The sequence below is a fragment of the Schistocerca americana genome, chromosome 3 (genome assembly GCF_021461395.2).
Source record: "Schistocerca americana isolate TAMUIC-IGC-003095 chromosome 3, iqSchAmer2.1, whole genome shotgun sequence".
In the NCBI taxonomy this organism is placed as follows: domain Eukaryota; kingdom Metazoa; phylum Arthropoda; class Insecta; order Orthoptera; family Acrididae; genus Schistocerca; species Schistocerca americana.
Window position 1 is genome coordinate 384,398,542 of NC_060121.1, and position 23,944 is coordinate 384,422,485.

The following is a 23,944-nucleotide window of genomic DNA, read 5'->3' on the forward strand; positions in this document are numbered from 1 at the left end:
TACTTAAAGAGAAGCGGATGAGTTAAACATCTGAATTGAAACCGATGTAGAACGGAAACAGTATGTCATCGAACGTGTGTTCCCATTCCACATGTTATACATTGACTCCCCTCTACACGTCACAGAAGTTAGTAATGTGCGTCTCTGTGTTCTATTAGCCAATTTGGAACATGTTAAATCGTTTCTGTTAGAAATTAATTATATTTAGCCCGTTTTGGTGCTAATCAGAACAAAGTACATCGGTTTCAATCGAGAGAAAATAAATGCCGAACTCTAGCCGTCAACCTACTATCGAAACAACCGCCCACACGAGGAGACGAGAGAGCAACACGAGTGTATGAGTTAGTTGCAACACTTGGTACTGCGTCCTGAATTTACACATCTAAGATGACACGACGCTGCTATAATGTGCAGCTTATCATTTATGCTCTGTGTCAGACGGGACTTCATGCCACAACGCCAGAGTAGTTTGGCACCGCTGGCACTAAGTAGGATGATATTCTTCTAGACACAAAATGATGCCGTCGCTACCAAGTCATCAGAATATAACAACAGCGAGGCAGTGAAAAGGTACATAGTCCACATCGTCCCACTTACCGATATGCGTTGGAGTGATAGCATATTGCATGAAATAAACTTTGCCCGCTATTTATCTTTGTCTAAGACTGTGTAGATTTTCCCAGTCAGCTTTTTCGACACAATCAAATCAACTACCTTCGAGACTGTAAATGTCTAGACGTTTTTAACTTGACATTAGCAAAAATAAACCGTATTATACCATAGATGTGGAGCTGCTGTTTGGCACGTCCGACCTCTTCCAACACCTTGCACGTTCTTTTGAACAATGGCTAGTCATACCCGCTACTGATTCCTTTGGGCTGTAGTGATGTCTGACAATTCACCTAACGATTACTAATCTTTCTCGCAATATAATGGCCTAATTCGATTGTTCAAGTGAAGACGCTCTCAGAATTTTTCATGAATTAATTTTTTGTAACTCTTAACTCTGACAAAGCATCGTTATATGACGCATTATTTTTCCTTTCTGTACTGCACTGCCTTGGACTATTCCGCCTTATATTAGCTGAGGGGTGGGGGCCATGTCCATCGCTGCAAATTACGGTGTATTTTTACTTTTCCTCAGCTGCTAATATTACGGCAGCCTTCCAAACTTGCCGGCGCCACACTCGGAACTGCCCCCATGATGACTCGCGTTTTCTGTGCGCACCTTGTCCCTATTGTGCGACAATGGCCTCTTGAGCCACGGCCAGCTACCTAAATACTGATCATTTTTCTCAATCACAAATCAAATATCTTGTGATCCAAGCTTGGATGACACTATGGTTTTCACCAGTCTCACTTTAATAAAAATCCACATCCATCTACATATGTTTCCATCTGCTTCCTCATCTTAATCATTCTTGTAATCCAAAACCTTAGTAACTCTGGAATGGGTGTGTGCAGAGTCATGACATATCACTGCCACGTCTCAAATTTTACGCTGAGCTAGTAATATATTTGTGTAGACACTCCTCATGATGGTATCTTCGTTAGTAGTCGACATCGTGGTACAGTGTCGAGTAGCTTACAAAAATCTAGGAAGACAGAATCTACCTGTTCATCTGCATCTATTATCTACAAGAACACGTGTAAGAATAAAGCAAGCTGTGATTCAAATCAGTTATTTTTTTCTGAATGTGTGCAGAATCGTGAGCAAAGCTTGTTTTCCTTTAGGAACATCATAATTTTTTAGCCTAGAATATGCCTTATGGTTGTGCAACAGATAGACATCAGTGGGCTTCCGACATATTACCCTTCTTGTAAACAGGAGTGACCTACGTTATTCTACAGCCACATGGCAATATTCGCTGAGCAAACGAGTGTTGATAAATGTGAGCTAGGGAAAGACCTAATTCTGTGCCTTATTCAATACAAAATGTGACTAGAATCCCATAAGGTCCTGTTACCTTGTTCACTTTATGTAGTCTTAATACTTTTTCAGTACCAGGATTGACATCATCCATGACCATCTTCTGTCTGTGCTATGGTCTAACGTAGGTATTGCAGTATCCTCTTGCCTGTATACGTTTTGAAATGTGGAATTTAAAATTACACCTTTCCATCTGATGTCTTCAGTTTCGAAACCAGACGGATCCACGACAGACTGAATGGAAGGCTTGCAGCCGTTCACAGATTTTTACGTGTAGCCAGAACTTCCTGTGATATCTGGCAGATTTTTCGCCGAGATTTGTCTGTGAAAACTGTTGTGGATTTCACGTACAAGATGCACGACTTGGCTATTAACTCTTCTGTATTAGAATCCGTGCAGTCGCTTTTGTATCCAGAGTGTAGTAGCCTCTATTTGTGCTACATTCTACAGATGGTACTGTTAGACCAGGGGTGCACAAACAGGGCCCTCGTGATGCATGCAGCCCACTATTGAACTGATGTCGGCCCATCCCTCACCGTTCGTTCTTGTAATTTTTTATTTTCACTCATCTTTCATTCCTTCTCGAAACTGAGAGAGTGGGATCTTGTAGTCGTTAGTTATACTGAGCTCATCCTAGGTGGCATTTTGGCTGGGGGATCCCAATTTGGTGTAATAACTTCTATCGTGGCACGATATTTTTGGACTTGTGTGCCCTACGTAGTCACAGTAAAGGGTTTGCGGCCCGCGATACTAGCAAGTCTGTACATCACAGTATTAGACCTTTGACTATAAACCAAGTTTAAAAGATTAACTGAGAGTGCGCTGGATGTACTCGGTAAACTGTTCATGACGAGAAGTACTCTTCATGGTATAGAGTCACCGTAAAGAAAGTTCTGAACTAACAGGCTAGTGCATAATAGAAATAAAATAAATCATAGAGCTATAGCTAGAGAGACACTGAATGAGACACGCCTGGCTGTCAACAGAGAAATGTGTAAAGCCTTCAATGACAATCGTAACAGAATATTGTCAAAAGATTTTTCAAATAATCAAAAGAAATTCTGGTCGTATGTAAATTCTCTTAGTGGCATAAAAGTTGGTGTCCTGTCACTCATCGACAAGACAAGAGCTGAAATTGAGGGTAGCAACGCAAAATCAGAAATGCTTAACCCTGTTTCTAAAAGTTACTTTACACCTTCAAAAAGGAAAACACAGTAGTATTGCCCCAGTTTAATTCTCGTGCCAGTGAAAAGAAAAATGAAGCTGACATTAGTGTCAGTGATGCTGAGAAACAGATAAAATTGTTAAAATTGGACAAAGACCCAGGGCCCGACGGAATTACTGTAAGGTTCTATACTGAATTTGTTGCTGAGTTAGCCCCTCTGTTAACTATAATCGTCGTAGATCCCCCCAACAAAAAACCGTGCCCAGTAGTTGGAAGAAAGCGCAAGTCACACCCATCTACAAGAAGGGTAGCAGTAGTGATCAACGGAACAACCATCCAATATCCTTTACATCCATTTGTTGTAGAATCTTAGAACATATTATGAGATCGAACATAATGAGGTATCTCGAACAGAATGGTTCCCACCACGTCAACAAGAACAGATATCGAGAACGTCGATCATGTGAAACTGAAATCACACTTTACCACACGACGTACTGAAAGCCATTAATCAAGGCAGTCGGCAGGGCCCAGTATTTCTCGATTTCCGGAAAGCGTTTGACTCGGTACCACACTTACACTTATTGTCAAAAGTTAGATCATAGGGGCAACCAAGCGGGATTGAGGACTCTCTTGATACGGAGAATGCAGCAAAATATCTTGGATGGAGAGTCATCGACAATGTAGAGGTAATGTTGGGTATACCCCAGGGAAGTGTGTTGTTGATCATGTTGTATATTAATGACCTTGCAGACAAAATTAATAGTAACCTCAGATTTTTCACAGATAATTCAGTTATCTACAATGAAGTACAGTCTCAAAGAAGCTGTCAAATATTCGGTCACATCTTCATAAGGTTTCAGAGTAATGCACAGTCTGACAAGATGCTTTAAACGTTCATAAAAGTAAAACTGTACACTTCACAAAACGAAAAACAGTAGTATCCTATAATTATAGTATCAACGAGTCACTGTTGGAATCGATAAACTCATACAAATAGCCGAGACTCATGAAGAGGAATTCTAGAATACTGATAAAGTGTGTGCGACTTCTACCAAATAGGATTGAAATGGAATGTTGAATATACAGTTAAGGGTAGCACACGGGAGAGTGCCAGAGAAATGTTAAAAGAACTGAATTGGCAGGCTCTTGAAGGCAGATGTAAACCTTCTCTAGTAAACCTACTTACAGAGTTTCAAGAATATATTTTAAATGATGACTCGAGAAATATACTACCAGTCTCTATATATCGCTCCAATAGGGATCATGAGAATATGATTAGATTAATTTAATCATGCACAGAACCATTTAAACAGTCATTCTTCCTGTGCGTGGAAACGGAAGAAGCCTTATAACTGATTCAAAGGGATGTAAAAGTGACCTCTGCTATGCACGTCACAATGGTTGCAGAGTATAGGTGTAAATGTAGATAAGAGCGTATATTTATCGTCTTTTACTATTTTACTTATTTCTTATTATTTGAGAGTCACTTGTGGAAGTCTGTGGTGTAATAAAGTTAATATTTAACCTCATTTGGTTTTGACTGTACTAATATTTCTATTACCCATTTACTGAGACCATTCTCTGTTAACTTCATATCCTCAATTAAAAGTATAATGAGTGTTTACATATCTATGAACAAACTGTTGAATGTATTCTTAAGTACCTGGCCCCATTAAGTTCAAGTGTGCATTCAGATTTCAGAACGTATTTCTTTCTTTATAAGTTTTAAATTTTCATTTAAACTCAGATGAGTGACTTTATTAAGACTCCACTATCACAGCTAAAGCTAATGAAACAATATTATTGTTTCTAATTCAGTAACATCGCTATCAAGTCCTTCTTTTCATATTAACAATTCATACAGTGATGTAGATCCACATCTCTATGAGCACTACTTTCTGGGAATTTAACTATGCTTTGTACAGTATTTTTTCCTATTTATAGTACCATGAGTGAATGGTGTTCCATGTGAATTTGCTTTGAAGTGATGTCTTAATTGGTTAAATGTTTTCCTCATAACCAGTATTACCTACTGCTGATGTATAGCATTGTTATATAATCAAATGAAGCTTAGCACAGAACTGCTTAAAGATGGTAAAATTGATTTTGAATCAAGATTATATTTTCACTAGCGATTAGTTTTGTAATCATGAATTTCTGCTGTGAAGTCCAGTGAGCTATATACAACTGAAATGTTGATCGATAAAAATTCTCACTAAAATACAGCCCACACTATAGCGTTGACTGTTTTATATGTAGTGTCATGTAGAATGATATTCCTATGACAACGTGTAATTGGATATATAAAGTAAAATTTCAAAACTAAATTACTTGATTGTAGCCCTTAAATTAGCAACTGTATCACATTCAGTAGGTAATGCTATTTTTATCAGAGTAAGGCTCTTGTTGTGGCTGAGTTGTGGAGTCCATTTACTTTGGACAATTCATTTGAAGTTTCAGTGTGTCACAAAAATATTTTTTGTGAGTGAGGAGTGAACTAGATTTACTAGCCACTGTTATGCAGTCTGAATAGCCTGTTTACACTATGTTTCACTTTATTGGTAAGAAGTAACCTATTGTAATGTGAATGTCATATAGTTTCTGAAATACCCCATAGGTTCTTTATTTGTAGAGCTTTTATATATCTTATTTCATGATGAATATTCTTGCATTCAAACTATATTATGTCTTTTAAAACTACTGAAAAACACAGTTCTATGTTATACACTTTTATTTTCATAAAAGTTAAAAATAATTACATTAAGATCAAAATAAAATAAGAAAACTAAAAATGCCTAGGTGCCAATATTTACAATTTTTGAAAATAAAAAATAATTTATGATCACATTTTTATTTTGGCTACCTCCTGGTTTTCCCACTCAGCTGAGACAAAATCTGTCAAATATAATAAATTTTGTACAAATGGGTGCAATAAAACAAAACAGACTATGTCTATTCTAAAGCTCTATGTCATAATTTGTCATGTTAAGGTCATGCAGAAAATCTTGCAAGGACCAATCAGTTGTAGTTTGTCTTTGTGCCTTAATTATAAATGAAGTATGGGTAACACTCTCTCAAAAATGTACTTACACACTAATGAAATACATATGGTAAAATGAATGTTTGTACATATGGTATTTCAGTAAACTGAAAATGAATTTCATTTGCAATTAATATCTTACACTAGATTGCTTCAATAATACTGCAATGGTGGCAAGTATCACTGCCAGAATTGCTACACTCAGCATCTGGCACATTATTCGTCCATTAGTCCATGTAAACAAATGTAGTTAATGTCCTTCTACATGTTAGGTGCCAGCTTATCTCGCTTCCTTTTGTAAGTCACAATTATTTCCAAAATCCAGGATACAATGCAAAGAAGTGCAATCACATCTAAAGTAGCAATACTTGCCACAAAACTGTTGGTTATATCTTTCAGCAAACCTGGAATGAAATAAAAATTTGTTTCTAAATTGACAAAACAGTTTACTGGTACATAATTTTACTTTGTGATTAAATCATGCAGTTACACAGCAATGTAAAGTGATATTTTTTCAGGATCACATAAGTGTATGAGTGTTGTCTATTTACAAAGGTATTCCAAAGCAAGATATAATGAATATGTAAATGAGATTTTATTTCAAAATTTCCCTCACCATCATAAATGGAAAGGATATATCTCTTATTTTATTTTATCTTTGCACTGAAGTAATAATAAATTAAATTTGTGCCAGGAAATTACCAGTCAGTTCACATTGCTAACAATCTAGTACACTGTCTTATTCTCTATCTAGAACTTTCAGCTTTGCATTTACTCCAATGAAGAGAGACCAATGTATCATTTGAAATATCAGGCATTCATAAACACTACCAGACCCTGTTTTACATATTGACATATCTCTGAACGGCTCTAAGAATTAAGAGGAGAGAACTTTGAGATTATTTTTGAATAACAAATAGCCTAGCAATGATAAAATGCCATATTGTTCATCAGTAACAGCTGCTTCCAAGAGTATGGGAGGACTGATAACATATTGTTAACTGATTCATAGATATCTATAATTACTATTATAATACTAGTGTCGATTCACAACTGCACCTTCTTGATTCTCAATAAGATTGCCATTCATTATTCAAATTAAATTATTGCAACTGAGAACTTCATACTTTTCTTATGCATACAACACATCTGTATTATAAAACCACCAACAAGTAACAAATGAACCATTCCTCCCCCTGAAACTTGTACACTATGATAATATAGCTCACATACAAGATGTACATGAAGTGTGAAAAAAGCAACAATTAGCTCTATCATCACTTGCAGAAGCAATCCTATCTGTGATATACTGCTCACAAGCATGTAGCTATAGTAAACATGAAGGCTGTCAATAACATATAAAGTTTCCTCTAATGTTCCAACAGGGTTTTAAATGTAGTGTGTTTGATAATCACCCAACTGGGTTTGTGTTTAATAGTGATGTGTTTCTGAGAAAAATATTAGCATTCAAAGCATATCCTCTGATGATCAACATTTGCATACCTGGTTTGGTACATGAATTATTATTTTTCCCATACATCCCTTTTGAGTTACGACAGTAAAATTATCTAGGTCTTTTACCACCCTCTAGGTTTCATGTACGGACATGTGGCTTGCAAGTTATTTATCTGTCCTACATTAGGCCTAACCAGTTGGTGGTTTGTTGGCATTGTGGATGTCAACAGTGCAAATGTTATCTCAAAATTTTAAGGATGAATTGCAGATATCTTATGGAGGTATAAGTATCTGCCCTATTGATTTTTTACAGAATAATAATCAACAACAGCTGAATATTCCTTTAGAAATATTTCTGAATATATCTTAATAAGCAGCACTAGGTGAAACTGAAAGAAAAATCGACACATTAAAAATTCTTAAGAATATCTTAAGTTCTGTAGTCAGGACCGAATGAAAGGAAAAGGGTAATTCAAATCACCGATCATGGTAATTAGAACCTAAGATCCAGAGGAGGTAAAACATCCAAGGTCATCATTCAGAAATCTTCTTGCAAAACTGAAGCAATAGGAATTTAAAACTTTAAGTTGGAATATAAGTGCATTACTTAACTTTGTAAAGCTATCAAAATTGAAGAAATCATGAAACAGGCTTAACTACTTGTTCTAGTAATATCAAAAACTAGATGGAAAACCTTGGGATAGTTCATATCCAACAAACTGACTTATCTTTCCTGGAAAAGAAACATCAAGATCAAGCGATGTAATACCTTCTATAAGAGGCAAATGAAATTTGGATAAGAATTGGCAACCAGCTACTGTAGCACAAGTATTAAACATGGTGGTGTATCTGTATATATTAAAAATACTGTGAACCTAATCTATGAAGTTATAGATGTAAGTGGACTGTGCACAGAAGCAAAATTTGAAGCTGCAGTCATAATGTTTGTCAAAACAGGAAATTATAACAGCTTCGGTATACTGCCTACCCAAAGCACAATGAAGACCTGTTTGTGAAGCTTCTGGAGAACCTGATACTCAAATACAAAGAGTACATAATACTATTATTTGGTGCTAATATTTGGTGGTATCAATATAGACATTAGGTTTAAGAATATAAAGGTTGATCACTTGCTAAATATATTAAGATTCCTTAATTTCACTTGTGTAAATGTCAAACCCACATGACAGGAAGCATTTCTAGATAACATAATTTGTAATTTTCATCTAAACAAAACAGAATACACACTCAAGCTAGGCAGGTCGGATCTTGAGGGACTATGGCTCAGACAAACTTTTAACAGTAAGGCAACTGAAACTTCCATAGACTAGAAAAATTATGAGACCAATTGACGAATCAAAGCTAAACAAGTTGATATGTAAATTGCATTTAATAGAATGTGATAAAATAATAACAACTGCAGGTGTAAATGAATCCACCAACAAATTTCTATAACTGTTAACTGAAAATTTTGAAGCATGTTGTCCTAAACACTGCAAGAAAACATCAAAGCAAAATCGTTGCACCAAAAAGAAACTCTAAAAAGTTGGTACACCTCATATCTAAGTAGAATAACAATCATAATGCTACTCTGTCATGATAAGTCCAAGTATAACAATGCTGACAAGAAAATGTATATGAAAGTGCAAAAGATTTACAGGTCTGAAATCAAGGCAGCTAACTGCAAAGCAAATGATAAATACATACTGAGCTCAGTGAATAAATGCGAAGCTACATGGGAAATTATTAAAACAGAGATTAACTGTGATGATAAAGTATACCAGACACCAATTCCACCTGATATTCACATGTACATTTTGTCAGTCCTCAATCAGATAACATCATAATGGAGAATGTGAGTGAGGAAGACGCACTGCTGCCAAAAATGAATAGTAAGCAGACAGACACACTTGTGTAACTGAGAAGATGGTCAATGAATCAATAGGTAAGCTCAGTAATTCTAGAGCACAGGATAACTATGGCCTCTCAGATTATGTTATTAAATGTATCAGAAATCAAATTGTAATGCCACTGACTAAAATAATCAACAAAATTTTAAATGAAGGTAATTATTCAGAATGTTTAAAAATTTCTGTACTTAAACCAGCACATAAGAAAGGAGATATAGCATCTCCGGATCACTATCGACCAATATCACGTATAACCTTAATATCTAAAATAATAGAATATTGTATGCATAAACAGCTGAGTCAATATTTTGAACATAATGATACACACAGTATGATTTCAGATCGATATACTAGGCTTGCAAAGACACATAACAGTTACGAATATCTTGGTCTTGTCTACTTCAACAAATTACCTGAAAATCCCCACACAGTGCCGGTAAATAAATTTGAAACTAGTCTTCCAAGGTGGATGAAAAGTAAAGAAATTTACTCTGCTCATGAGTTCATTGAGTATGTGACAAATGACCCACTCTCGTTATGAGAATGAGCCATAAATTAACTGAAAACTATACTTATGCCACACTGTGCAACTATTTTAGTACTGTTTCATGTGCTTATTGCTAATTATCTGTTTGATTATTTATTTGTTGTTCACTGAACTATGTAGTTATTTATCTTGTAACTGATCTGTTAGGAAACTTCTTGTTTTCATTGACATTTGCACAAACATGTATTATATCGATCTTGGATTATTATATTGTAGTTAATAACGTTTGTTGTGCCAAAGTTTATATTATTATTATTGTGTTAACACTAATGACACCAATTGCATGTAAACATGCTCAATGTTTGAATAAAACATTTACATTAAAAACAGGACAATGTGATATACAGTATTAATGACTTATTATCTACAGCAAACATCAAACTTCCCTATAGGTGTAAACATTGCACACACTGACTTCATAATGACAAACAGCAAAGGTGATGAATATGTGTGATGAAATGAAGTATTAGTTAGGATAAAAAAAAGGAAGTAATAGTGAAACACTTTAATAAATGTGATGTCAAAATTTAAAATGGGCTGGTATACTTGTGTTAGGAAATACGAATAGTAGAGCTTAAAAGCTATTAAAATTTTGTGGGCACTGTGTAATGTATTATGAACGTTTAATTAAAAATTTCTAGTAGAAGAATGTAAACCTGAAAGACACTGGGAGAACTAGGCACAAAACTACGAGTAAAATAAAGGCACTGACTGAAATCTAGTCATTGCTATTCATGTTTTGACATTGATAATGATCACTTAGTAGTTATAACTGAATATAACATTACAGTTTTAAAACAACAAAGCACAACTGAAACTACATGAAGTATATAAATACTAAAATACAAGGGGACTGATGACCTTCGCTGTTTAGTCCCCCTTAAACATCCCAACAACCACCACCACCACCACTAAAATACAAAGATACACAGCTGAGGATTTAGAGCTGAGACAGAGAAGATAAGCTATCAAACAGTGGGCTGGAAGAGAATACTATGTGCCACTGGAGATCCAGAAAAAGGATGAGGAACAAAATGAAGAAATTCTAGTCAATGAGACCATGTATAAGATAAAACATACTTAATCTCACGAGAGAGTGTAACAGATTAAAAATTTTAGGTTTTGGGTAGACACAGAGAAGTGGAATACTATATAAAAACTAAATGTTGCACGGAAACTATAACTGCAGTACAGGAAAAATAAGTATTGAGATAGAAGAAAATCTACAAAAGGAAATATAAACAAGATGCACTGAAAAATTACATGACCAATATTGAATTGTAGAACACATAGTAAGACGATCAAGAACAAAGCGTTGTCTTTGAGCCAGAAATGATTCCAATTAGATGGAATGAACTTACTGTACAACTAACTGGTAATAGAGATGATGTTAGAGAGATTACAGATCTTGAAAACAGTAGAATAATAATTAACAGATGGGACTGTCAATTACTATAAATATTTAGGAATGTCTTAAACATCTTGAACAATAACAAAGTGATTGGAGATGATAATATTACTGCCTGTAGTAGTTATTAAAAAAGCTAAAGACAAGTTGAAACAAAACTGTTTTGGGATAGAATACCAATAGCAAGATTTAAAAAGGGAAATAGTTACTATACCTGTGAAAGGAAAGACCAATATTATTCATATAATATAGCCTTGGGAATATTAAAACGGGAAAAAGAGTATAGGTGGGTGCCCTCTCCTTATTTCATTTTTTTAACCAAGTGAAATATAAATAACGAGGAAAGGGAATTAATAATGACAAACACATACAGTGCTTTAGACTTGTTGATAGTAACAGATTCATTATAATACACGAATTGTAGGGCACAAATTTTAACTTCTGCCATGGCCAACTATGAGCTAAGAATAAAATAAAATAATCAAAATGATGGTGACAGACAAATTAGATAGCATGAGAGAGCAATCCTTAAGGCAAGAAATGTATCTCTGAAGGATGTAAATGAATTCTACTGCTTTTGTAGTAGGTTAACCAACGACAGATTAAAGATAATAGGTATTAACTGAAGAGGGGTAATGACCAAGCAACTCATTAAAATATAAGTTATTTATTTATAAGCAGTAACTGCAATAAATAAATAAGGTAAAAGTTTGTCAACGCATTTGAAATGGTTAAGCTGTGGTTGTGAAGAATGAACTCTGGACCACAAGGGAAGAAAAACTAGAAACGATAGGTGTACGAATACGCAGGAAAGTCACAAAAGAATTGTGAAATGAAAGGAAATTTAGTAAGTAAATACCAAAAGAAGTAAAAGAGACTGTACATCATCACCACACAAAAAACAAAAAGTAAAGAAGATGGAAACTGTTTTATGATTCATAAATCGAAAGAAACTTTTAACGAGCTCGAAATCCGGAAATATCTTAAGTAGGTGTGATCGCACAATAATAAGGCGGTTACTTATTTCATTGCTGTTGCGTCTGCATAGCTAGCTTGATTCAAACAGCCACTGAAGCTTCTGTTTGAGTTATCTAAACACAGCTAAACCGAGTCCATCTTGTTGGTGATTACTACAAGGAGAGAACTAACGCACAGTAAGCTTAACAGCAGATGCATACAAGCTGCTGGCAAGAATAATATATAGAATGAAGAAGAAAATCGAGGATCTGTTAGGAGACGAATAGTTTTTCTTCTGCAAAGACGCTTATTTCTTTATGTAATACGTAGATTGATAGTTTTCTGTGTAAAGTTGTACAAATGCTTTGTTTGAAGTATTACATAAAAACAGCAGTTAAGTAGTGCAAATGGATCAAATGGCTCTAAGCACTATGGGACTTCACATCTGAGGTCATCAGTCCCCTAGACTTAGAACTACTTAAACCTAACTAGCCTAAAGACATCGCACACATCCAAGCACGAGGTAGGATTCGAACCTGCAACCGTAACATTAAGTAGTGTAAGAGAAAGCTATATTGTCCTAATATAAACGTATGTATATAAAGTGATGTAGAAGTAATTCTTGTCACTATCGATGTGAGTTTCCTAGCACTAATCATAATTTATTTTTTGTATACATTATGCAAGTAACCTGCAGTGACCGACTTGTTCTGAAGGCTGTTCTTCATTATAAGACTTACGGGATACATTTGGTTTGAGTGAGTAAATGAGGGAGGTCTGCAATCGGTGAGTGCGACGCTGTTTATCAAGAAGTACGTGATAGGTTGAAGTCCAGCAGCCTAACATGGGAATTAAACGTCTTAAATGATGACTATATGTGGCTGTAACGACTTGGACCAAAGGTGCAGAAGCACTTCGTGTCTACAAATGGTCACCGTGATGGCAGTCTCGGAAAAGTGAAAAGAGCGAAGAGATTGGGCAAAAGTGTACTGCAAGTAGATACGACGGCTCAATCACGCTTGATGTAGGAAGTTTAGAAGTCGCATACTGATAAGGTGCTGTCTACCATGTTTCAATTTTCAGAGGACTTTCACAGTTACGGGCTGTGGAGATCTTGCTTCGCCACTAAAAGAATCTGCCGAATATGCTGTCAAAAACAATATTTTCTTGAGCAAACTTGAATTCAGACACTTCCATATCTATCTTACTTCCGAGATATTGTCTTATACGATTTATTTATTTTAGCAAAATCGAAAGCAACTATCCCTGTACTTCGGTTTTGGTCCTCGGAAGTGATTGTGTATATCTGTGTGTATACCAGTGCTCCAAAACACCCACATCAAGGAAACTTAATGGTCTGAGATCCACAGAAAGATGATTACGAGGATACGACACGAAACACCGGCATTCTTAACTTCCAGCAGGCGTGTAACCACGTGAGGAGGAACTCTGGAGCACTTACCTATTAGAGGTCCGATGGTGATGTAAAGGATGCCAGACATGACTTGGTGTAGGCCATAGGCGGCGGGAAAGCGTTCCTTGCTGCACGTCTCTCCAATCACGAGAGGCATGGTGCTCGTGACGTAGCTCCTGGAGAATCCCATCAGCACTGACAGTACAACAATTGGCGTGAACTCCACGAAGAATATGATCACTGAAATAAAACACGTGGCAATTGTAATTAGGGCAGCAACTGATTACAATGTCGAAAAATAAATGTACACAGTGGTCGTAAACAGTCTTAAAAACTTTTGCAATTGTTCCAGAGTAGTTTGTGCTGAGAAGTAATTGTTAAGAGAAAAAACTGGATGTGTTGCGCCGTTTCCGAGTGCAGAGTATATAGATAGATTCGTACATCCTCATAGTGTGCTATTTATTCACATCAGCATTCCTCAAAAACCGTTGATGAAAATAATGAACAAAAATCTAAATGACAAGATTGGTTTTTGCGGTGGACGGAGACGTGTGAAGGGAAATGCTGACGTAATCGGCGCTCGACGCTACCAGTAGAAAATGCAGCGTTTAACTTCACCACGTAATCTTGATACTACGACTGCTAGGTCTCTGGCGTTTGCAGAAATGAAAAAGCAGGGAAGTCGGAACGAAGTGTTCCAGACAAATCCAATACGTAACGCAACCGAACGACGGATACACTACCTGCAGTTACCATTGTTAGCAAAGAGGTTCTCGCCACGCGTGAACTTGCATCGTTTTCCTTTCAATTCTTGGTGTGAGGTCGATAGACAGGCTGCTAGCTTGTTGATGTATAGAATATGTAATAATAAAACAATATTTAAGTATACAGCTCTAAAACTGCCAGAACATTTACAATGTGCAGCCGATATTTTTTTCTTGGCGGTATTTCGATACTTCTTCCGTCCATATATCGACAATTTTTTCGATATGTCTAGGGCCGATTAAAAATATCAACAGTCCTATATGGAATATATGGGTTTTGGAGGGCAATATCGAGCGCTACGCACGATCTCGACACCACACGACTAACACCTCAGAAGACAGTTGTATTGTTTGCTTTGCATTACAGTCTCGTACACACGTCATGCGCCATGAGTCAGGAAAAGTTGAAAGGTGGCTACGCTGAGTCACAGCGCCAGAGATTGCGCCAAAGAGTTTTATTCCACCGCCTCCACTGGCTGTGCTTGTTCAGAAGTTGTGGTAGTTAGTGCTTGCGGAGAGGATGTTGATAGCTGTATTATTTGAGGCCATGTCGTGTGCAGTTGTTTTGATGGGCTAGACAGCAGATGTTGTTCGAATGGAGATGTTGTAATGATCAGAGTGTATTTTTAGTCAATATATATGAAGGTAAAAAACATTTTTTTTTTATTTTTTTTTTTAAATTTCCTAACTAACAATGCCTCTTGGTCACAGGTTCACTCAACAAAGCATCTGGCTTGTGTTCAGGTATTAGACTGTAATTCGGGTTGCTATGTGCAATTATAGTGTTTCAGTTTTATTTAATTAATTCAGTGTAAATGGTATTTAAAATATCTTGCCTTATTGAGGAAGAACCGTACCAGATGTGTACGTTGAATCACACTTCCACACACAGAACAGTTACACTTGTGCCTTGTTGTTCCATAGTTTTTGTTTCGTAGCTTTTATAGTTGCTGGGGACTTAATTAATTAATTGTGGTAACGGAAATTTCCTTTCATTCTTTGTTGTTATTCTATGCAGTCAGATTGCGTACTAATACTAGTCAGGGCCAACCGGTTACGAGACAGCGTAACCGAACAGACAGCTACTAAATCAAAAAATTAAAATTATTTGGATTATATTTAATTAAGCCCCCATGCAAAGTTCGCGTTCGCAAGTATCCACAAGGACAGTGCGACTTCCGGCCAGAGTGGCCGAGCGGTTCTAGGCGCTACAGTCTGGAACCGCGATATCGTTACGATCTCAGGTTCGAATCCTGTTTGTGATGTTGTGATGTCCTTAGGTTAGTTAGGTTTAAGTAGTTCTAAGTTCTAGGGGTGTGTGGAGCCTCGGAGGGAAACGAACGTCATATCGCCCAAGCACCTAGCTTATGGTAAGTGGTGCCACTGGGCGATAGCCCTAGCACCTGGCTTATGGTATAGTGTGGCACTGGGCGCCCAACAACATCACGCCCCGTTCGCGTAGCCGGTAATTTGCTCAGAGCCATTTGAACAATTTTGACGTTGCGAGTACCTCTTGAATACCAAGGACAGATAGACGAGCGCTGTTACTGCCTTTCTTGACGTAGCAACAAAGAGGGTCCCGCCGACGGTGGTGCGCCCATCGACAATCTGGACACAAGACCGGCACCATGTTGTCTTTTCAGACAAGTACCGCGCCTGCGTACGGCACTACGATGGACGTCTCTGAGCGTGGAGGCTCGGAGCGAAACGAATGTCATATCGTCATATCGCCCAGGGACCTAGCTTATGGTAAGTGGTGCCACTGGGCGATCGCCCTACCACCTGGCTTATGGTATAGGGTGGCACTGGGCGCCCAACAACACCACGCCCCGTTCGCGTAGCCGGTAATTTGGGCAGCAGACATTACATTTCCGATGAGTTACGCCGATAGCTGTGCTTAATGACGCAAGAGCGCAATTTGCTCGTGCTGTGCTGAACTGCCTCGACAGAGAGGGTTTTCAACTGTTGCCATGAGCATCACGTTCGCCAGATCTCCCACCAACTAAAAACATCTGGACATGGGTCGCTGAGATACCGCTCCCAGCCTCTACGACTGCAGAATTCTGGAACAGAGCTGAAGCTATATCTACCATCCCAGTTCATTTCGACTCACCAAGCGAGGTGGCGCAGTGGCTAGCACACTGGACTCGCATTTAGGAGGACTATGGTTCAGACCCACATCCGGCCATGCTGATTTAGGTTTTCCGTGATTTCCCTATATCGCTTCAGGCAAATGCCGGGATGGTTCCTTTGAAAGGGCTAGGCTGCTTTCCTTCCCTAATCCAATGGGACCGATGACCTCACTGTTTGGTCCCCTTCAGATCGACCTGATGCCACATCAGAGAGACTGTTCCTGCTAGAAGTGGCAGCTCTGGGAACTAAATGAACTTCACATTTAATCATGCATTCTTTCTACCATACTGGACTAGCGAATCCAGCAATGCTTCTCATTTGCTAAATATGTATGGGAATTGGATGTATGTCCTAGTCTCCGTCTCCTCTCCATTTCTCTGTCCATCATCTCATCCTCCCTATCTGTCGTTCTCTTCCTCCTCCCGCTCTCTGTCCATCTCCTCCTCTCCTCTTTACGTTCGTTTCCTCCCCATCTCTGTCCATCTCCTCTACCTGCCACTAGCCCTCCTTCTCTCTCAATTTGAACCTTGTTTATTGGTGTTGCAAAGGAACCTCAACTAGAAACCGAAGTCACTTAAATGAATATCGATCATTGCTATACAGGGTATGAGAGACACATCTGCAGCTGAGGGATCTGTAAGGTTAGTAGCTTCAACGACAGTATTTTGCAGAAGTTTAATCTGCGGACAGGCAGGATTACAAAGTTTCAGAGGATTCAGATTCAGTGGTAGTATTCTAATCATAAGCCAAGAAGCCATAAATAAAACTTTCCTGTTTTCTCTTAAAACCAACTGTAAGGAATAAAACGTAATAGCGCATTGTTGAGTATGCAAATTTTGGTTAAAAATTATATATAGGGATAAAGATATTATATAAGAAATTTGTCTTATAGTTCAAATGCACTGATTTATCAGTTAAAACTGACTGCTAGAAAGGAAACGAAAACGCACATATTCACAGCACAGCATTTTTTTCTCTCGCAGTCAGTTTTAACAGAACAACTGTACAGTGTTGTTTGGATACGTACATAGACTATGCCCAACTGAATGTGCATTGAAAGGTACTTGATAGCAGCCATTTATGTAATGAGTCCATCAAGTAAAATTTTATATGAAGTTAAAGTGAACACCATTAGTTGGAGAGGGTAATGCATACAGCTAGCACAGAGTGGGATCGCGAAAAGTTGTAAGCAAATTTTCACTCCCACGGGGGGCCATATAATATCCCTTGGCCCGTAATAGCGGGTAGGAGTCGTGAATCGATCAGCTGATTATCGAGCAAAAAATTGAAATAAGTTGATCAAGAACTTTTTGAACCTTTTGCCAACAATTTTGTCTATTCAATCTTATATATATTTATATACTATATATATTTAAAAATATGTATTCTATGGTAGTCAAAATTTCACCAGAGTTGGGTGAAAATTTAAAGTAAATAGGTAAAGAATTTTCCAGATTTTTGGTAACAAGATTAAACAACGCCTTGTGTTGATATTTTAAGTATATATATATATTTACATATATTACAAATATGTAGCCTATATACGTCCAAATGTTAATTAGAGTTCTGGGTGAATATCTGAAGTCAGCTGGTAAAGAACTTTTCGAGATTTTTGCCAACAAAATTTCTCTAATCATCCATGTTCTCAGATATGCAGGCAGTGCAAGAATTGTTTTGAGAAGTTTATTTGTTCTATCAGAAGGAGCTTTTACCAAATTAATGGATTATTACTTGTATGTCATTCCCCAGTACAACGATATAACATGTATGAAAAAAGAAAAGAAGATGGAGTGATCTGCTTTTGTTGATTTGTACTATGCAACTGTGAGGCGAGAACTAGTTGTTAGCAAAGCTGGCAGTATGTAAGCAAACGAACTTTTTCCCAACATAAGAACTCTGCAGGTGAATGGATCTCGAGCTTATTCGTCAAAATTACTCAAAGAACCAAAAGGTTAAGAACGCTATGCATCTCTTTAGATTTACACTACTGGCCATTAAAACTGCTACACCACGAAGATGACGTGCTACAGCTGCGAAATTTAACCGACAGGAAGAAGATGCTGTGATATGCAAACGATTAGCTTTTCAGAGCATTCACACAAGGTTGACGCCGTTGGCGACAGCTACGACATGCTGACGTGAGGAAAGTTTCCAACCGATTTCTCATACACAAACAGCAGTTGACCGGCGTTGCCTGTTGAAACATTGTTGTAATGCCTCATGTAAGGAGGAGAAATGCGCACCATCACGTTTCCGACTTTGATAAAGGTCAGATTGTAGCCTATCGCGATTGCGGTTTATCGTATCGCGACACTGCTGCTCGCGTTGGTCGAGATCCAGTAACTGTTAGCAGAATATGGAATCGGTGGGTTCAGGAGGGTAATACGGAACGCCGTGCTGGATCCCAACGGCCTCGTATCACTAGCAGTCGAGATGACAGACATCTTATCCGCATGGCTGTACGGATCATGCAGCCACGTCTCGATCCCTGAGTCAACAGATGGGGACGTTTGCAAGACAACAACCATCTGCACGAACAGTTCGACGAAGTTTGCACCAGCATGGACTATCACCTCGGAGACCATGGCTGCAGTTACCCTTGACGCTGCATCACAGACAGGAGCGCCTGCGATGGTGTACTCAACGACGAACCTGGGTGCCCGAATGGCAAAACGTCAGTTTTTCGGATGAATCCAGGTTCTGTTTACAGCATCATGATGGTCGCACCCGTGTTTGGCGACATCGCGGTGAACGCACATTGGAAACGTGTACTCGTCATCGCCATACTGGCGTATCACCCGATGTGATGGTATGGGGTGCCATTGGTTGCACGTCTCAGTCACTTCTTGTTCGCATTGACGGCACTTTGAACAGCGGACGTTACATTTCAGATGTGTTACGACCCGTGGCTCTACCCTTCATTCGATCCCTGCGAAACCCTACATTTCAGCAGGATAATGCACGACCGCATGTTGCAGGTCCTGTACGGGCCTTTCTGGGTACAGAAAATGTTCGACTACTGCCCTGGCTTGCACATTCTCCAGATCTCTCACCAACTGAAAACGTCTGGTCAATGTTGGCCGAGCAACTGGCTCGTCACAATACGCCAGTCACTACTCTTGATGAACTGTGGTATATTGTTGAAGCTGCATGGGCAGCTGTACCTGTACACACCATCCAAGCTCGGTCTGACTCAATGCCTAGGTGTATCAAGGCCGCTATTACGGCAATAGATGGTTGTTCTGGGTACTGATTTCTCAGGATCTATGCACCCAAATTGCGAGAAAATGTAATCACATGTCAGTTCTAGTATAATATATTTGTCCAATGAATACCCATTTATCATCTGCATTTATTCTTGGTGTAGCAATTTTAATGGCCAGTAGTGTAACTAAGACATTTGATTGTGTTGATCGCAAAATATTCCTCCAGAAATTGGACCGTTATGGAATACAGGGAGTAGCTCGCAACTGGATCACCTTTTACTTAACAACAGACAGCAAAAGGTCGTTTTTCTCATTGTTGAGAATTGTTGTGATGTGAGGTCTGAGGGAGGAACAGTCAAATGGGGGGGGGGGGGGGGAGAGGGATCAGTGTTGGGACCACTCTTGTTTCTTATTTATATGTCCTGTAGCATTACGGTTAGTTCTAAAATATTTCTGTTTGCTGATGACACTAGCTTGGTAGTAAGGGATGTTGTGTACAGCATTGGCTCTGTTTCAAATTGTGGAGTTCAAGACATAAGTTCATTACTTCTAGAAAATAAACTAATGCTAAATCACACTAAGACACAGCTTTTACAGTTTCTATCACACAATTCAACAAAACCCGCGTTTTAATTTCACAGAATGAGCTTATGATTAGTGAAACTGAGCAACGCAAATTTCTAGGTTTTCAGATAGATAGTAAACTATCATAAACGTCCAGGATGTTGTTCAAAGACTTAAAGAGGCCATTTTTACTATTCGAATGATATTTGAAGTAAGTGATAGTTGGACACGAAAAGTCTACTTTGCCTATTTTTCATTCGCTTATGTCGTATGGTATTATATTTTGGGGTATCTCTTCCCATTTTTAAAGGACATTATTGTGTCAGAAACGGGCGGTTCGGGCAATAAGTGGTGTTAGTTCGCGAACCTCTTGTCAGCCCCTGTTAACTAGCCTGGGTATACTGACATTGGCCTCTCAATATATATATATTCTTTAGCGTCGTTTCTTGTTAACAGTATCACCTTATTCCCAAGATTTAGTAGCTTTCACTCAGTTAATACTAGGCAGAAATCGAGTCTGCATCTGGATCGCACTTCCTTGACTCTTATGCAGAAAGGTGTACAGTATACTGCTGCATCCATTTTCAGTAAGCTACCACAAGAATTCAAAAACTCTAGGAGTAACCCACGCGGTTTCAAATCAAAACGGAAGAGTTTCCTCAGGGGTCACTGCTTCTATTCTGTCGAGGAGTTCCTTGAAAAATTAAGCTGATTTCTGTGTTATATTGTTGATTGCGTTTACATAAACTTATGGTCTGTCTTTTTTTTTGGGTTCATAAACATTTATTTCATCTGTTATTACTTTTTGGTGGTAATTTCATGTACTGACACGTTCCATGACCTTGGAGATCAGATCCTCAGTTTGGTCCTACAGAACTAGACGCGTAAAAAAAAAAAAAAATAAAAAAATGACACTGAGCCAAAAACGCAGGTGCAATCTCATTCATGAATCTAAAAGTGTTCTCCAATAGCATTGAGGCTTACTTACTTGTTCGGAAGGACACACACGCTGTTGAACCCAGAAGGAACAGCAGCCTGTTCTTCGTGACCCCACAGGCGCCGATGATCGCCATACTAAGCCGTCCTGCCATGTCAGAGAAAGTCATCACAGACATGGCCAAGGCAGCGTCGTTACGAGAAAGTCCGGTGTTGAACAAGTACAGTGGAATCACCGTCATAAACATCATGTCGACGAAGAATATCAGAGATATACCAACCAGAGAATTAGCTATGGAGAAATCTTGCATCAGTGTCAAGTCAAAGAGGTCCACAACTGCTGACCACCATCTGAAAAAAAAAAAAAAAAAAACATTTCCGTGTTAGTTAACATGCACACTATCAATACGAATTTTAAATACTTATTATTTAGCTTAATCTAATTTGCACACTGAGAACGAACAAGATGTGAAACTGTTTCTAAATCTCGAATTATATTTTAAATTCACTATTTTGTGGCACAAGGTCGAGCTCTCTACTCCCCTTCCCCCTCTGGCTGTCTGTCTGTCTGTCTCTCACTCTTGGATATAATGACTAAAGCTCAAGTGATGCTATATGTTATGACCCACAGTTCATGTTTTCAGGTAAAGATTCCCCACTGGTTGTTCAGATTATGACATCGTGTTTGCAACATATACTGATAGCATGTTTCGTAATTTCATAGCAAGCTAGTGGAAAGATTAAAAGTCCCTCCAGCCTCATATAATTAAGTTTAGATAATTGGTGGAGTTCGTTACTTGTTCATTTATGCATATCTGGATATCTGAGCCCACCTCTAATCTACAAATAGTTCCTGTTTGAAATTATTTTTGTAATACAGGAACCAGTTACAGAGATTGTTTCTATTTAGTCTACATGCAGCTGCCAAAGTATAACAGACGGCGAGTGACTGAGATACATTGGCTTTACACACAAAAGGAACGGCTATTTGTTGGTGGTCTGTGGAAACCCTTTGCTCGAAACGCAGATGACTGACAATGCGGACATACCGATCGGAGCACTGCTTCCTACTGGAGAGACCTCACCGTGAAAAATGCTCAAATGCATGTGAAATCTTATGGGACTTAACAGCTAAGGTCATCAGTCCCTAAGCTTACACACTACTTAACCTAAATTATCCTAAGGACAAACACACACACCCATGCCCGAGGGAGGACTCGAACCTCCGCCGGGACCAGCCGCACAGCCCATGACTGCAGCGCCCTAGACCGCTCAGCTAAACCCGCGCGCGGTTAAGGCGCTCAGTCCGGAACCGCGCGACTGCTACGGTCGCAGGTTCGAATCCTGCCTCGGGCATGGATGTGTGTGATGTCCTTAGGTTAGTTAGGTTTAAGTAGTTCTAAGTTCTAGGGGACTGATGACCACAGATGTTAAGTCCCATAGTGCTCAGAGCCATTTGAACCATTTTTTAAACCCGCGCGGCCCTCACTGTGAAAGGCTTGTGATTGACAGAGGGGAGTCATAGTCAGCTGGCTTTCTGCACTACTAAAACAAATTCTTCCGCTAAAACTGGATCTCGGTGGGAAACGTAACGAAGTAGCTAACCTTCTTGCAGATCTGTGACCACCCTGACCCCAACTATAGATTGCTCGAGGGGTAAGATTATTTGCCACAACACAGCTAACCGTCATCATGCCAGGCAAATCACCTTGAGAACGCTTGATGGGCACACATGTGTGAAAGTTTGGTAGTTTTTCAGCAGAAATTTGGTACCCCAGAATGAGGAATCGAGAGCAGGCGAACTGCTGAGGAACAGTCGTCTATCGGCTGGCAGTGATAAGAAACGACGCCAAAATTTATGCACTCTGAAAGCGCAAGCCGGTCGGTGTGGCCGAGCGGTTAAAGGCGCTTCAGTCTGGAACCGCGTGACCGCTACGGTCGCAGGTTCGAATCCTGCCTCGGGCATGGATGTGTGTGATGTCCTTAGGTTAGTTAGGTTTAATTAGTTCTAAGTTCTAGGCGACTGATGACCTCAGAAGTTGAGTCGCATAGTGCTCAGAGCCATTTTTTTTGAAAGCGCAAGAGGGATTAAAAACTGCCTCAGAACGAGAGAACCAGACAGTGGGGTTAACATTTTGGTAGACTAATACGATTCTGTGATCACATTCAGCAGACTTTCGGGTGGAGACACTGTGATGAATGGAAATTCACGATGGTCCTTTACAGAGACTTCCTTTTGGGACTTCATCTAAAGACTTGTTATTCAGGATCTGATGTGCGCTTGCCCTTGGTGCTAATCAGACCCTTTGATGACTTCAGTCTGCCCTATGTTGCTCTGATGCCCATTCCAGTCTTTGCTGGATTTCATTTCGCTCGACAACTTATTCTCACGAACATTCAGCTTTGTTTATTTGTTGGAGCCAGACTTTTTCCCCTAAGGTAATCCTGATTTTGCAGTCTAATTCCACTATTGATCATTGCATTAACTCACCAAGTCAGTCTCATGATCACA

The 23,944-nt window shown here is 38.8% G+C and overlaps 1 protein-coding gene across 2 annotated transcripts in view; it reads right to left on the reverse strand.

Moving 5' to 3' along the window:
- Positions 1-5,814: 5,814 nt before the first annotated feature.
- Positions 5,815-23,944, reverse strand: part of LOC124605786 (monocarboxylate transporter 14-like) — a 153,791-nt gene continuing 135,661 nt past the window's right edge. For both annotated transcript variants that reach the window (XM_047137677.1, XM_047137676.1), the window contains exons 7-9: positions 21,485-21,783; positions 13,878-14,069; positions 5,815-6,542 (exon numbers count right to left, since the gene is read on the reverse strand). In XM_047137677.1, coding sequence (XP_046993633.1) covers positions 6,400-6,542; positions 13,878-14,069; positions 21,485-21,783 — 634 coding nt within the window. In that variant the 3' untranslated portion in view covers positions 5,815-6,399. The remainder of the gene's footprint in view (positions 6,543-13,877; positions 14,070-21,484; positions 21,784-23,944) is intronic.